Source organism: Aspergillus melleus (assembly GCF_016097325.1).
Source record: "Aspergillus melleus strain CBS 546.65 chromosome Unknown contig7, whole genome shotgun sequence".
NCBI lineage: Eukaryota > Fungi > Ascomycota > Eurotiomycetes > Eurotiales > Aspergillaceae > Aspergillus > Aspergillus melleus.
This window is the reverse complement of record NW_025763376.1, coordinates 2,733,301-2,748,696: the sequence shown is the minus strand read 5'-3', so window position 1 is coordinate 2,748,696 and position 15,396 is coordinate 2,733,301. Positions and strand designations below refer to the sequence as shown.

The 15,396-nt window shown below is 49.0% G+C and overlaps 8 protein-coding genes across 8 annotated transcripts; 1 reads left to right on the top strand and 7 right to left on the bottom strand.

The window, feature by feature from the left end:
• Positions 1-261: 261 nt before the first annotated feature.
• Positions 262-2,119, bottom strand: LDX57_011898 (uncharacterized protein; the record flags this gene model as incomplete). Its single annotated transcript, XM_046093640.1, has 5 exons — positions 262-610; positions 696-796; positions 859-996; positions 1,062-1,924; positions 2,059-2,119. The coding sequence occupies 5 exons, from the start codon at positions 2,117-2,119 to the stop codon at positions 262-264; spliced, it is 1,512 nt and encodes a 503-aa protein (XP_045949618.1).
• A 326-nt stretch (positions 2,120-2,445) lies between these two features.
• LDX57_011897 (uncharacterized protein) lies at positions 2,446-3,069 on the bottom strand (the record flags this gene model as incomplete). The annotated part of the gene is made up of 1 exon (XM_046093639.1): positions 2,446-3,069. The coding sequence occupies one exon, from the start codon at positions 3,067-3,069 to the stop codon at positions 2,446-2,448; it is 624 nt and encodes a 207-aa protein (XP_045949617.1).
• A 917-nt stretch (positions 3,070-3,986) lies between these two features.
• Positions 3,987-4,457, bottom strand: LDX57_011896 (uncharacterized protein; the record flags this gene model as incomplete). The annotated part of the gene is made up of 1 exon (XM_046093638.1): positions 3,987-4,457. The coding sequence occupies one exon, from the start codon at positions 4,455-4,457 to the stop codon at positions 3,987-3,989; it is 471 nt and encodes a 156-aa protein (XP_045949616.1).
• A 638-nt stretch (positions 4,458-5,095) lies between these two features.
• Positions 5,096-6,216, bottom strand: LDX57_011895 (phosphotransferase family protein). The gene has a single exon (XM_046093637.1). The coding sequence runs from the start codon at positions 6,103-6,105 to the stop codon at positions 5,263-5,265; it is 843 nt and encodes a 280-aa protein (XP_045949615.1). The 5' UTR covers positions 6,106-6,216; the 3' UTR covers positions 5,096-5,262.
• Positions 6,217-7,085: 869 nt separating this feature from the next.
• Positions 7,086-7,532, bottom strand: LDX57_011894 (uncharacterized protein; the record flags this gene model as incomplete). The annotated part of the gene is made up of 1 exon (XM_046093636.1): positions 7,086-7,532. The coding sequence occupies one exon, from the start codon at positions 7,530-7,532 to the stop codon at positions 7,086-7,088; it is 447 nt and encodes a 148-aa protein (XP_045949614.1).
• Positions 7,533-7,592: 60 nt separating this feature from the next.
• Positions 7,593-8,219, bottom strand: LDX57_011893 (uncharacterized protein; the record flags this gene model as incomplete). Its single annotated transcript, XM_046093635.1, has 2 exons — positions 8,109-8,219; positions 7,593-8,053 (listed from the first exon to the last, which is right to left on the bottom strand). Exon 2 carries the CDS (start codon positions 7,971-7,973, stop codon positions 7,593-7,595), a length of 381 nt encoding a protein of 126 aa, XP_045949613.1. The 5' UTR covers positions 7,974-8,053; positions 8,109-8,219.
• A 1,720-nt stretch (positions 8,220-9,939) lies between these two features.
• On the top strand, positions 9,940-12,752 carry LDX57_011892 (uncharacterized protein; the record flags this gene model as incomplete). Its single annotated transcript, XM_046093634.1, has 9 exons — positions 9,940-10,156; positions 10,214-10,503; positions 10,568-10,836; positions 10,889-11,091; positions 11,139-11,297; positions 11,346-11,764; positions 11,812-11,994; positions 12,046-12,621; positions 12,687-12,752. The coding sequence occupies exons 1-9, from the start codon at positions 10,087-10,089 to the stop codon at positions 12,750-12,752; spliced, it is 2,235 nt and encodes a 744-aa protein (XP_045949612.1). The 5' UTR covers positions 9,940-10,086.
• Positions 12,753-13,125: 373 nt separating this feature from the next.
• Positions 13,126-15,223, bottom strand: LDX57_011891 (magnesium transporter CorA family protein; the record flags this gene model as incomplete). Its single annotated transcript, XM_046093633.1, has 2 exons — positions 13,799-15,223; positions 13,126-13,711 (listed from the first exon to the last, which is right to left on the bottom strand). The coding sequence occupies exons 1-2, from the start codon at positions 14,404-14,406 to the stop codon at positions 13,126-13,128; spliced, it is 1,194 nt and encodes a 397-aa protein (XP_045949611.1). The 5' UTR covers positions 14,407-15,223.
• Positions 15,224-15,396: the final 173 nt, after the last annotated feature.

The following is a 15,396-nucleotide window of genomic DNA, read 5'->3' as shown; positions in this document are numbered from 1 at the left end:
TTGTAGTGGTTGTGCAAGACATTGCGCAAAAAATAAACATATGCGTCTGTGTGGAAGTTAGCGTTGCTCCCGCGGTCAACCGGAGTAGGAACCTCTGTCTTGGGGACAAGGTAGTGTATTAGGCCGGGGTAGTGTCTGGGTGCTGGTCGCAGGACCGTTCATTGAGGAACTTGCTATATAGTACGTTTACTGAATGGCCTGTTGGTCATTGCGCCTTTTGGCATGTAGAAACAAAGGAAATAAGATAAGATAAACGGTCATCTAGAATTGCTGCATCATAGACGCAGCAAGCATAACGAGATTACCAATGCCATCCATGCCCGAACACCACTCGTTCCACTCGATGGTGATGTCGTCGCCGCGTGTAATCGCTGCTGTCGCCGCAGCGTCTCCGCCGAGCCTGACCAGTTGGCCGTTCTTGGTCAACCCAAATTCCATCTGCGCGCCCGACTCCGTCTCGCCGTCGCGCTTCCAGACTTTGTAGTCTGGTGCTTCCCACAGCTGCTTCTGGGCGGGCAGAGGAGCCAGGATGACGTCGCCTACGGCTTTACACATCTTGGCCGGCTCGAACGACACGAGCATGCTGATGACTTTGAACAAGACACAGAGTCTGCATGGACGAGTCAGCTAATACACACTTTACTGAATCTTGATTTTGCTGCTGCTGCGGCTTATCAGAGAGCAGGCTGGCCTACCGTCGTCCTGACTCTTCCAGAATCCAGTTTTTCCAGGCAGTATGGGGCGTCGAGCACGAGCTGGACCTAAAATCAACGGCCAAGAACTGAATAGCGACGGCCTGTTGCGTGTATTAGCAGACGAATGGAAGACCGGGTAGTAGACTGCTCAAACGTGGCGCACCGTGACAGCTCTGAGCAGCAGCCCGTCAATCTCGGCGTCTTGCTGGCTCTCTTCTGTTGTTTCGTCTATTCTCATTATGACATATATAGCCAATGCCTGCATCGTGGCAAGGAGCTCCCACCTGTCGAGCTCGAAATACTGTGATTGCCTGTCCGTCAGTCTCAAAAAAATGGAGCCACAATGGAAACTAGACAGGGACGTACGCGTTGGCAAAAGCGCTCACACTCGGCCTGGACGTTTCTCCAGAACAATCTGCGACTGCCCTTGATTTTACTATTGGCCATGTACACTAGGTTCATGCAGTTGTGCCACGGCTCAAGGCTGTCGGCTGTCTCGTCGGGCGTGCTGGCTGCGAGCAGGGAGGGATGGAGAAACGGCGGAGGGGACTTCTGGCGAATCATCATCAGCGGATAGGACTTGAGCGTCTGCAGTATGATCTGCGAGACGCGCTCCGTGCCCGCGTCGGCGTGCTGGCGGCGGAGAATGGACGGCATGTCGTAGGTCGGCAGTCTCGGTATCTGGGACTCAGCGGTGGTCACGCCCTGGGGGTCGAGCCGGTTGTCAGACGAGGATGATGGGGTCTCGCTGTCTGCCCCCGTGGTTTGCGAGAATGACGAAGAGTACAACCCGGTATTGGCGACCGCCGGCGAGGATAGAAGAAATTGCCAATCGGTATCATCCCAGGCGCCAAAGCACGGATCAAATCCAAGTGTTTCCTGAGGCGGCCATGATGACAACGCGGGGCCGTACGCGACGCCGTCGATATCGCTGGCCAAGTCGAGAAGAGCGCTGGCCTGGGCGATGGAGGAGGGCATGGGATCAAACGCAGGCGCAGGCTGTTGTTGTTCAGTTGTCGACGGCATGCGAGTGCGATTCATCTCAGCGGCGCGGATTGCTCTCGCAGGATACCGACAATGGAGGCCTTTGGTGCTGCATCTCGAGCAAGCAGGCCTTGCGTTGTCGCATCTCGTTTTCGTGCTCACACAGGACACGCAGGCCCGCGCACGAGGGGGTTGAACGCCGTTTCGAGTTCGACAGTAATAGCCGTGTCTTTTCAGAGTCGATGCTGTACATGGCGAGCATGGTATGTTAGATGGACGACATGTTTGTCCAGGGCTAAGGTATGCATAGTCGTGGCTCCACCCTAGCGTGGGCATGCGTACGGAACCCGGCGAGGGCCAGGCGAGAGCGAGCACTTACATCTCTCAAAAGCCTTGCCGCACAGGGGGCAGCTCAGTATGGAGACTTGATCTGAAGCCATGCTGTGTTGTGTTGACGTCTGCAGGCGTTGGCAGTTGTTGATGGGCCATCATCGGCGATTTGTAATGGGGCTTCCGTAAACGGATTAGTGCCGGACGGAGCAAATTGTAAAGTCCATCATAAAGTACGTGCCGAATTGGTCTGCGCATAATCATATATGCTAAGAAAATTGGTAAACTCGGCAAAGAATATCAACTTACAGAGACTGTTCAAGGAAGCTCGTGTGTTATTCAAACATCACTTGATTGATTTAGATACAACCCTTGAACTTCGCCGGCATAAAAGCTTGATACATCAAGACCCTCAAATTATTCAACCCCAATTGGCTCACACTTGACAGAGAAGTTGGATGAGCACCAGACCAAACTCGCTGTTGTCTCTCAAAATTTCTTTGAAACGTTCCTCTTGATACAACAAATTCGCATTACCAGCAACAAAGAGAGTAACCAACTCGCGAAGTGGTGACACTCCGGCCGGCTCCACAGTGCTGGTATGCGCGTAAGTGTACGCTAATAGATCGAGAATCAGTCTGACCGGCTTTTTCTGTTCCCGAGCCGCAACTAGATCGCGATACAGGGAGCTGACACAGAGCTGGCGCAAAGGCTCCACGAGATATTTGGTGGCGAAGACATAAAGCTCAGCGTGGAAAAGCAAGTCGGGCGAGTGTGTTGTTGGCACGGGCTGCGTTTGATATTTCAATCTTCCGAAACAAATCTCCATTGAACTCCGTGCGCATGAGTTATAGTAACCCCCAGTACGAAGACTGCAAGGCGGGTTGCTGTTACAAATGTCGAGTAGCTGGCCCTTCTCGTCATCAGGCTCATCGACGAGGCTCGGAGTATTGTACGTGCCATGATACGCAAACTCGCAGAATGCCACAAAGATATCTGGCTGAACGTCTTCAAGATCGGCGACACCAGTGCACGATTCTTTCATTTGTCCGTTTTTCATGAGCGCTCCTAGGGGGGACGAAATACTTCCAAAAGTTTTTATATGGATTGTGTATTCAGTCAGGTCTTTTCCGACGCGAAACCTAAATTGAGGGGACCTAAGGACACTTGAAAAGGTTAGCAAAATAGAGCATTTTCTTTGTTATTTTATTGAGCGAAGAACGAACGAATCAAAGCTGGCCGTCTGGGTGGCTCTTCTTTTCGATGGCATTTCGCTTGCTGGTAGAGCACGCTTTTTTGTATTCTTGTTGAGGGTTGAGGCAGATTTATCAGACGAGGCTGACTTTTTCGGGGACATCTTCGACAGGCAGGTGAGAATGTGAGGAATTCAAGTTTTGAAGTGGCGGATAATGGGTAAAAGTGATGTAGATATATCGTATGAAGGAGCAGGTAAATGATGACCAAATCATGAAGTGGACGAAATCCACATCAATGGGATTTGAAAGGACAAAAGGTGTGGAACATTCCTGCAGTGGCTAATTGATTTGGCAGGTTGCCTGATAAAGTAGTGAATGAGAGATTGAAGGCAGTCAAAACAAGTCGGCAGTGCTGAGTTTGCCTAACGTAGAATTTACTCTAGCCCTAGAGGAACATAACATGAAAAATTCTATCAAACAAGATTTATTCATATCCATGAAACATGTCCTAACAGTATGTCAATGTACGACCTCATGAGGTATTATTCAGGCAGACGTTTGTCAGAGCTACAACTACAGGTATCGAATAGGCATATATCATGCTCATGTCTTAATTTTGTAATTACTCCCAAAGTATCACTGAAAGAAGACATTAAGAGAGAAGGGGGAAAAGTTTCAAAATATCTTATTCAAAACAAGTGTCCTTTTTGCTTATTACGAAAACAGAAAATAAGTCAGTAAAAACCAAAGGGGAGAAAGACGTAGATCGCATATTCTTCCATTACCTACACCCAGTCTTTTTCCTAGTGTCATTTACAGATTCTAGCAAACTATATACCACATCACGAGTAATCTCTCCCCCGGATAGAAAGAGCTCCTCGAAAGGTACTTCGTCGTCAGCATAGGTCAGGTAATCAGAAATGAAACTGACAACTGTAAACCGCAGCAGCGAGCTTCCACCAGGTTCGGTGCACGACGTGTGTGCAAAGACATAATTTAGAAAGTCTAAATAATCAGGCGCGTTTTTACGGTGATTAACATCTTCTTCCAGAATCTCCCATATATAGTGGCGAGCGCACTCCCGGAGTTCCTCGTAAAGGTACTTGGTTGCAAAGATGTACAGCTGAGCATAAAACTTTAGAACCCGCAAACTGAAAATCGGTCTGGTTTCCTGCTCGTTCTTGTCGTTTTCATTGTCATCGCCCATCTCACTCGCGCTATCCTGGTCAGTTTCGTCTTCGTCATCTTCCATTGTCGAGTCACCTAGTTTGTCTAGATTACCAGTCTGTGGAACAGTCACTGGATGGTGGATGAATCCTGTGTAAGCATAGTGGCAGAATGCCTCGAAGACTTCATGCTCAACATCTTCTAGTACTGCAACGCCTTCACGAGACTCCTTCATTCCATCGTTATTCATCAATGCATGCAGTGCAGGTGACGCGGTCCGAAGAAGTTGGAAATGGATGAAAAAAGGAGTACGGTTTTGACCTACCAGAAATTGGAAAGGCGAAGAGCGAAACACACTGGGATCATGCCTGGCTGGCTTTTCGTGGGCGTTTGGGTTTGCCATGGCAGGTAACGAAGCCGGAGAGATGGCTCCCGTAGCTCCCGATATTCTTTCTTTGATAGAAGTAGCCAGGACGCACCGAACACAAATGAGAACAACTGGTAAATCAGGGTGGTGATCTAACAATGAGAGGGCCAAAGGAGAGATATATGTATAGCTTTTTTATATGATAATCGGAACGAACAGGGCAGAACAAGGTGAGTCTTCCGCGAATATGTAGGAAGATTCCCTTGGATTCTATATAGATAGAAAATCTCTTTATGATCACTAGTAAACAATGAAATCCAGAAAAAAGATAAAAAGCACCTGCATACTTTTGGATAGGAGGAGTAGAAAATATGTTTGTTTTACACATAAATTGAAGAAACCACAAGCTCGAGAGTCAGACAGTATATTCCCTGATAGAATTGGCTGAAAGGATAAGGGGACATTATGGGAGCTACAAAAAGGATGCCAGCTGTACAACTAAACATAGACGTAATCCATCTACCTAGTAATACACAGAGGAATACACCACCTGCATCATGAGGAATTCCATCGGGTACTGGTCCAGTATATCGGGCACAAGTTCAAGCCAGTCGGGCTTGAACGTACAGGCGATTGTAGCGTTACAAAAATCCCAGGACTCGTCATACCACCCAGCGCTTTCCCAGTCCAGTAAACTGATCCTATAGTCCAGATGCCCTTCACTATCCCCGAGCCTTTCAACCATTATATTCTTCGGTTGAAGATCACCGTGAGTGAAAACGTTGCGGTGGCCGTTCAAAGTCCGGTCAATCATATTCCGCAATAATCGGATATACTGGTCTGATCCTGTCTGGCGCAGTTTCTCGATGATTGCAAGGTTCATTTCTTCCTGATTTTCGAAAGGCCCTGATATCCGAGGATCTAGACCTTCAGTCCAGAACACCCCGTCAAGGTAAGGATGGCGATTCAGCATTCCGAAGTAATCTGGTGGCGGTATACTCCGTAGTTCAGCGACTGCAGCTTTGACCAGGCTGCATATCGTCGCTTTTTCAGTCTTGCTGAGGGATGGCAATAAGCTTTGGAGAGTATCACCCGGGATATATTGCATAATGATATAGGTTTTGTTAGTGTCGGGGTCCTTGAAGGCGGCGTGGACTTTGGGAACTGGCACTTTGCTATTCTCTGCGAGATACTTCATGTTTTCAGCCTCAATTATGGTTACATTATGCCCCATTTTCACAGCGAAATCCTTGTTTACCCGGACGACTTTGGCGGATGTGTCTGCCGCGCTCAGGACTTCTGTCGCGGCCTCGATCTCAGCGACGGTGGGTAGGCGAACTGCCTCGAAAGTGAGATCTTTCGACATCCTCTCGACAAGATTTTATCTCGTGAAAAGCTCTGGTTGGAAACAGGAAGATGACGAGAGAGCAGAGTTAAGTGGTTAGACTTGAAATGTGGAATGGGCGCTTTTGTCGATGTTGTTGTCGGACTGGATGGTCCCCGAAACAAGTCAACCGCACGCTGAGTCATGATAGTAAGCTTTCGTAGTGGAGAACTCCGATTCGGATGAACCCACGGCATTCTTTTTCTGCCCATAACAATCGAGTTCAACATGGAATAATTCCCATCCAACGAAAGACTAACGACTTGCGAGCTGTCATGAAATTAGGGGTTGAGCACTGTGAGGGTTTGAAACTTGTCTTGAGGGCCTGGTCTTGTCTCTGTGTCAGGTACGATCTGAATTTTGCTCCGGGTTAGTCTTTCTGACTCTAGGGCCTTGATAATGTAAGTAGCCAGAAGGTCGGATGGACGCTGTATCCAATCTTGTTGGGGACTTGGGGCCAGTTTTTAAACAAACATATCACCAATGTATCCTAGATGAGAACCCCCTAAGTGATATGTAATTCTGTGCCTTCTTTGGTGCCCATTTGTGCTGTGGGACCTGCGGGATGATCTGTATCTCATAAAATGTAAGGTGACGGCTATTCTGGAATGTCCAGAGCCTGCCTCTATGTATAGGTATAGGTTTGGCATCCCATTGATTCTCTGTTCTTTTAATCAGCATCAATCGATTATTGATAGTTACTAGGTAGGTGATCAAGCGACGGGGAGAACAATCCATTGAGTATCACCCATGATCTAATCGAGAAAGCGCACCTTGACATAAGAGTCATCGTCAAGATTTCTGTCGAACGCAGGATAGAGATTTCTGACGCCGCCTAGTCTTTTTGTTCGGTAGGTAGGGAATCTTAAATAAACCAAAGAAAATTCCAAGTACATATTCTCATGTCTTCATCAGGCAAGAAGCAAAGCCAACCCGCTCAGTCCTCTCAATGGCTACATTCGCTAACCCCTCTCTCCCAGATACTTCCACACCTCTATAATGCTCGTACTCGTCTTCTCCCACGGCACACTATCCGCGTCGATGCTCTTCCCCCGACACCAGCACTGATCGCCGACATTTGGACACAGATTCCACGGATTATGCCTTATACCAGCCAGATCGAATCTCACGTTCGGCACCGGCACAGAGCCACGAAAGACATGAAACAGCGTATAAGGACGGAAGCTGCCAAGCCAGCCCCCGCCTTTCAATTGTAGTCTCCACGCTGACTGTCCGGGTCGATCCAACTCTGCGGGGTCATTTCCTTGAAAGGGGACGCATTCGAAGCTGACGAATAGCGTGACAGTTTGCAGGCTCGGGAGATGGGTGTAGTTGAGACGCAAATACGTATCACTCAGTCCGTTTAACCTCTCGAGGTGGCGCTTGTACTCCTCGTACTTTCCTTGCATCGTCGAGTGTTTGTCAGGGTCAGACCAAGATGTTCTGTAATGAAAGCCGTCTTTCAAATCCTAGTTTACCTCCAGTCTGGCGCAGAAGTCCAGCGACCGAATCTGCGAGAGAGGTAGCGAGGGCGTTCGACCGCCAAATGCAGCTCCCAGGGTGACTTTATCGCAGATATGTAAGGACACGTTATTGGCCAGGAGCGGCTTCGCTTCAGTGTAGATCAGGCGACAACTGCGCAGCCAACTCAGTGCGCCGACGGGCGAGGGGGCAGGGTGTTTGGCAGGTTCGATGTTGCTGTGAGGCTCGTGGGCAGGTTCAGTGTGGAAGCTGTTGCAGGTGGTCTCGAGGTACGAAGGGAATGAATGGATGGCACGCGTAGTAGTGATGTGGTCTGCGCTTTCCAAATCGTAGGGGATGGTATGCAGAAGGAAGGGATCATCGAGCATGGCTTACCAGATCATGTTACGCAGCTCCCAGGGTAGGCTGAGGAGGCGTGATTGGAACTGAGGCGCTGCGGACTCGGTGTCTAGACTTGTCAGATGTGAGGTTGAAGTGTTGGGAGATGAATGGGTATACTCTACCGAGAGTCGACATCTTGACTGACTGGTTTCTCTATGGGCTGGTTGGTTCTGTAGTAGATCAGTCCTCGATGTAGAGAAGAGATTACAGATTCGATGTGGTGAGTAATAATGACACGACCGAGAGTGAATCAGTAGATGAAATTGTAAGACTGTCGTCGCTTTCCTTAATGAGGAAAGTTTAGTGAATGGAAAGTTTTCTCTGTGCTGCAGCTGCCCTCACATTGTACATTTATTCTTGTAGGACTCTGTTTAGTGTATTCCAGACCGAAGAAGCGACGAAAAGTGAATAGCAAAGGAAACAGCACACCAAGACAGATGAGGAAAACTACCTACATGCTTTTCTAGGCCAACTGCCCTATCCCAATAAGTTAGTTAACATATTCGGTAAGCGAGCGGCGCACCTCATCAAAAATCTACGCGTTGTCTTGCCTTAATTCAACCATCTACCATGCCTCCAAAAGCACCTCAAATTTCAAAACATTCGAAAGAGAAAGAGGGGAGGGCTCTTCTAGCGATTTCTGCTTTGAAAAATCGGAAATCTCCAGTATTCGCGAAGCAGCTCGCGTATATAATATCTCCCAAACAACCCTCCGCAAACAACTACACGGTATATACGCGCTAACAGTCATGAAATGACTCAAAATAAAGAGGAGTTTCTCGTACGGTGGATTCTATCGCTAGATCAACATGGATCTCATATACAAGAACTAGCCAATATTCTACTCGCTCGGCGTAATACTCACAAGATCGTCTCTGCAAACCGTCGACGCATTTGATGCCTGAGGCATAAACGCCAAGCCTTTTATGCGCACAACTCACAACTGCACAACGAAGTATAGCACCATAGCCCACCTTTTCTTCCTTGGATACTTTCCACATACTCATACAGATTGCTCAAAATTGATTCTGATCAAAGGTTATCTTTTCTTATCGATCACACCTGCCGCCAGGCTGGTAACAAATCTCCCAGTTCCCAGGCATCCCAAGTCAGGTGGAGGGGGCAAAGCTTCGCCTGGCCAAGCCCCACCGGTAAGGCTGTAGGGCTGATCCCCATTTCCCTCCTCCCTTTTCTCTCTCCCTCTCTTCCCCCGTCAACTTCCATCAGATATTATCGCCCAGTCACTCTAACTTTCTGGCCAGGATCCTTTATCTGATAAGATCATTCTTTTCCCCGTCTATAATCATCATCAATAATTCCCTCACCCTGAGATAAGGGTCCGAGACATCCCACCGTTACATTGCCAAATTTCTCCGACGGGGTCCACATTCTGGATTCATTTCCCCTCGGCTAAATTCGCGTTCCAATTAAAGACGCCGATAATCGATGGCTCGGACCAGGGAACCACTGCGAGAAGCTTAGCCATTACGTCTCGTCGCTGCAAAGTTGCCAATGGAAAACAAGCAACAATTACTCAAGGGGCGTGAGACCCATTTCGTGCTCCTTTTGGAAGTCGACAAGCCCTGTTGTCTATACGGAAAATCGGGTGGCATTTCCGAATCTTTTGTCGATGAACGATAATTTTCATACTTTGAGATAGAGACTCAAGGATATTTCTAGATGTTGATCACCTTCACGGGCACCAACGGAGGTCTACCCCCAATGTGCGATGGGTGCTCTGCACCCGAGGACACAACCATGCTCCGGAGAAACAGGGCCACATGGGCTGCAGTGTGGAATGGCACTGAGACAAAACTGTCCTAGAATTAGGCAGACACCATTCGTGCCAATCTCGTCGCGAACTCGTCCTCCACCCCAGACGCTTGTCTCCCCGTAGGGCTACTAGTCGCCGGAGTGAGACCGAGGTGGAGACCCTGCAAGGATCCACTGGCACGCAACCATCGGATCCTGAATTTCTGATGCCAGCGGAAATTCGGAAGGCCGTGTCAGGTTGCAAAATCTTATCTGATGGAATATATCTGATCAGATATCTCCTGTCCTTCTCGTTCGCTCGATCCAAGGTTGAATGACAGCGCAAAAATGAGGGTCGACCACAAGCAGGGTGTAGATACCCAAGAGTCGTCCGTCTCATCGGAAAAGATCATCGATGGTAAGGCGTTTCCTTGTTTTGTGGATGAACACACTAATTAACCCCTGAATTCCACAGACTCGCAGTCAGATGTCTTGCGAGCAGCAGGAATTGGCATCCAAGAGGATGACCCGACGGAGCCTGTCCTTACGCTGCGCATGTGGCTTCTAGGTATTGCGTTCTGTCTCGTCGCCAGTGGTCTGAACACGTTGTACACGCTTCGAGTTCCCTCGATCACGATCTCGTCTTCTGTCGTCCTCCTGCTCGCTTATCCTCTTGGTAGACTATGGGAGAAGGCCATTCCTAGCTGGATTGTTCCTTTGGGACGTTGGAGTTTCAACCTAAATCCTGGCAAGTTCAATCAAAAGGTGTGCTTTCGAGGAACAAAAGTGTCTCCCATTTGACGCGTGACTAACGTTGATTGACGCGTAGGAACACATCCTGATCTACATCATGTCCAACCTCAGCATCTACGTCCGTCTCGGTGCCGACGTCTTAACCGAGCAAGAGATGTTTTACGGACTCAAGACCGGGTGGGGGTTCAAGATTTTGATCACAATGGGGACGTTTCTCACGGGCTTTTGTCTTGCGGGTCTCTTCCGTTCGGTCGTCGTCAATCCTCCGGAGCTCATCTGGCCCGGAGTCCTAGGTACAACTTCGTTGGCAACGACCCTTCACCACATCGGCCGGGGCGACCAATTGTACGTTCCACAACTCCAACTCTATAACAATGCTAATGCAATTCCGAAACAGCACAAGTACGTGGAAGATCTCGCGGTACGCCTTTTTCAGCATCGTATTCTGCATCTCGTTCTGCTGGTACTGGTTCCCAGATTTCATCTTCCCGGCTCTAAGCTACTTCACCTTCCCTTGCTGGATTAATCCGAAGAGCAAGGTTGTAAACCAACTGTTCGGAATGAAAACCGGCATGGGGTTGTTGCCTTTGACGTTTGATTGTGAGTGGTCCTTCTTCGACTTTGCATATCAAGCTAATGCCCCACAGGGAGTCAAATCTCGTACGTTGGCTCGCCTTTGTTGATTCCGTCCTGGGCCATTGTAAACGTCTTTCTTGCTTTGGTATTTTGGATTTGGATTGTGGCGGTGGCCTGTTACTATACCAACGTCTGGTATTCTGGGTACCTGCCGTTCCAAAGCTCGTCCAGTATGCATCTCCATTCTTCTCTTTTGAAGTGATTCTAATGAAGTCAAGTTTACGACAACACTGGAGGAACGTACAAAGTAGCCAAGGTCGTCAGCGCAGCTACGAATTACAAACTGGATGTGGAGAAATACAAAGCTTACTCCCCGGTCTACATGCCTATTGTCTACTCATTAAACATGTTCGGTCTGTCTTTTGCAACTCTGAGCTCGCTGCTCGTCTGGGTGATCCTCGAGAAACGCCATGTCTTGGCCTCCGCAGCACGCAGCATTCCCAAACTTTTAACTCAGTCATGGAAACGCGATTCATCCGAAAAGACAGATAGTGTCGATGTGCCCATGTGGTGGTATCTGATTGCTTGCGTTTTTGCCTTGTTCATGACCATCTTCGCTGTCGAGTGGTGGGAAACTGAGCTACGATGGTATGGTGTTCTTCTGGCTTGGGCTGTCGCCCTGGTATTTTTCGGTCCAGTGAGTTTATTACCCTATGCCAGACAAACATTGACTCACAAGATTAGCTCGCCCTGGTCTACGGCTCCTCGAGTCTCAAGATCAACATCGATATTTTCTGCCGTATCATTGCAGGATTCGTGTTTGAGGGTAAAGTCCTTGCCAATATCTGGTTTTTCGATGTCGGCTACATTGCCACCATCAAGGGATTATGGTTTGCCGAGGACATGAAACTAGCCCATTACTGCAACGTAAGTTCTGTTTCTTTGAAATATCTTCACAGAATTTTTAACACCGCCTAGATTCCCCCTCGCAGTCTGTTCCTCGTCCAATGTGTCGGCATGGTTGCCGGAACACTCAGCTCCGCCAGCGTGCTGACCTGGGCACTCGGACATATCGAAGGTGTCTGCACTTCTGACGCCGTCAACAACTTCTCCTGCCCCTTCTCCCGCACCCACTTCAACACCAGCCTAATCTGGGGCGCTATAGGCCCTCGCCGCTACTTCACCAGCCAAGTGGGCTACTCCGCTCTACTGTACTTTTTCATCTTCGGCGCCGTCCTCCCCATTCCCGTCTACCTGCTCAAGCGCCGGTATCCCAACTCTCTCTGGCGTCGCGTGCACATCCCGCTGTTCCTTGGCGGACTGAACTATCTCCCTCCTGCTACTGGAACGAGCTACGGCAGTTGGGCGCTCGTGGGGTTAGCCTTTGGATGGGGATTGAGAAGGAAGGTGTACGGGTGGTGGTTCAAGTATAACTTCGTGCTAAGCGCAGCGTTGGACTCGTCGGTTTCAATCGCCGGAGTGGTGATCTTCTTCGCGATCTTTTACAGCGGGGCGTCCAAGGGGTTTAGTTGGTGGGGAACGGAGGTTCATAAGGTATTCCCTTCCCAGTATCTTTCTTTTGTTTGTGTTTTTTAGGACGACTAACTGTTTTATTCCAGAATACCTGTGACTGGGATGGATGTGCGCATTTGGACATTCCCGAGGGAGGAAAGTTCGGTGTGTAGTAGGTATGGTACGATGGTGCGTTGCGGTTTTCATTAACTTCGATATATCGGGTATTCGATCACATTCTTTTACATTCAAGCTCAACATGCTTTCGAGTGTTAGTAGCGGTGCAGAGTCGTACAGCATTATCATTCTAGATTCATTTTAATTCAGGCCTCCAATGAGGCAGATTGTGTTAATCTCGCTTTTAGAGAACAGAGCAAGCTACTCTATGCTCATTTACTCTACGTTTGGTTGCTACGGTCAAGGCGATCATATTGAGATGGATCTGGAGCGACGTTGAACCACCTGGAACGAATATTTCACAAAACAAGACAAAATCAAATTTGCAGTCTACTCAACTCTATCTTCCCAATATCTTTTCCTGATGCCTCAAAGAAGTTTATACCTCCAAGCCACAACACACGAAATCACCATAAACGCGACAAAACCCCCCACAATCCCAAAGAACCACCCCAACCCATGCACCTCCTGCCCCGGCACCTCGACATTCATCCCAAACAAGCCCGTAACCACATGCATGGGCACAAAGATGGTCGCCAGGACAGTAACCTTACTCAACACCGAATTAATATTCAAACTCAGTCTCAAATTATTCGCACTCAGCTGCGCCAGGCAATTCGACTGCGACCGGCTCACAATTTCATCGAAATGCGACAGACTCTGCAACGTCGTCACGAGATGATCTTGCACGTCACCCAGGTACAAGATGAAATCGCCATCTGGGAAGACGGGGTTCTTGTCTTTGGCTTGGCAGCGCTTGACGAAACCGTTCAGGACGTCGAGTTTACCGGTGAGGCACCGGATCAGGTGGGTGATGCGTTTGCGGAGGTTGTCGATGCGCGGGATGAGGTGTTTTACGTCGTCGAAGCGCGCGATGAAGACGGAGTCTTCGATGGATTCGGATTCGAGTTCGGCGGACTGGCGGTAGGGTTCAAAGGAGTCGACGATGTCGTCGCTGTTCGTGGTTAGTTGCTTGGGTTTCATCAACTGCAGGAGATAGAACAGATCGGAACAATCGGGATCTGAAAGGTAGGGGACATACATCAAAGCATAACAAATCCAATCACTCGACAGCACCGTCTCATCATGAAGTTTCCGCACGCGATCCCTCACCCTCCTCACATGGCTACACCCACTCGGCGAGAAAGTGACCGTGCCGGTATTAAACACCAGGATGAAGAAGACAGCCGAAGCGGGCGTCTTGGACGTGATAGTCGGCACGTGAAACAGACTCTTCTCCTTCTTCTTTTTCTTCTCCCCCTCTTTCTCACCCACATCGTCCCCATCCCCTCCTTTCTCTCCATCACCCTCCCCACTGCCACCTCCCTCGTCATCCAAAAACGTAACCAGCGTCTGAAACGAAATCAGATAATAGTTCCGAAACACCTCCACCTTCTCCCTCGTCTCGCGGGTCACGATATCCTCCGCGGTGAGGGGATGGATGTTCAACGCCTGCGAGAGCACCTCGACGTCTTGCTCTGTGGCATCGCGGACATCAAGCCACCAGGTGGGTGAGTCAGGGGCCTTGCGTTCGTCCTTGTGGGCGAGGAACTCCGGGGTAAGGATGTCTGCCCAGGTGGAGGAGGAGAGGATGGGGTCGGATGAGGCGGAGGTGGAGTATGTGAAGCGGGGGGTGTTGTTGAGGTGCATTTTCCTGATCCTATTCTTGGGGTCTTGGGGAGTTGGAATGTTTATGGATCGGTAGGTAGGGTGGATGGATGGTTTGGTATAGATATTTGTGTAGATGGGTGGTGAAGATGGAGTTACCTTCTTCTTTCACATCGAGTGAAGACAAGGAGGTAAAGAACAGCGAACAGTGCTGACAATGAACAGATAAATCACAGACGGAAAGCACAATATCGATACGGAATCCGTTCAGCCCATGATAGTGATCGACTAGGAGGATAGTGGAATCCGAGGTCGGATTCAGAGTATTTCATATGCGAGGCGAACCCTATCTGGCTCATTGAGAAAGAAATCAAGGCCTGAGTGTACTGGACGAGCTGACAAAAACCAAGTATCAGATCGAAGGAGACGAGAGTGACAGGATCAGAAGCAGAAAAAGAAAGGAAAAGGAAATTAATGCCAACCCAACGACACCGCATTTCATCCCCTGAAAAACCGGAACCCTCATAGGGCTGAAAACGCCCTAACCCAGAAAAGCAAGTCATCGTCGTGGAAATGAAACCCTCTGGCGGAGAAACCAAACACAGACGAGAAAAGGAAAAAGAAAAGACCCATAAGACAGACCCCCGGACATGACGGACCTACCATGACCAAATTTAATTAGCTAAACCAAGCCAAGCTGGTTCCACCAGCGGCAGCATGTTTGGTCCATGTGAAGCCGAAGTCCGTCAGTCATACCCCAGGCAGCAGAATTCATGCCTTGGCTGGAATCGGCAAAGACGGTAAAGACGGGTTACATTTAAAAGGAAGGACAGCTGAACAAGTGTCATTCAGACAGATTCAGTGATATCATCACGAACACGTTGTTGCTATACACCTACACAGGTTGGCTTGAAATAGGGCGACTCCCATCCTACACACCTACAGAGTACATACAGCAGCGAGATGGGCTTAGGAGAAAACACTCTCACACAAACCCACCTCTTAACCAGAATCTCCATCCTCCCAACGCGG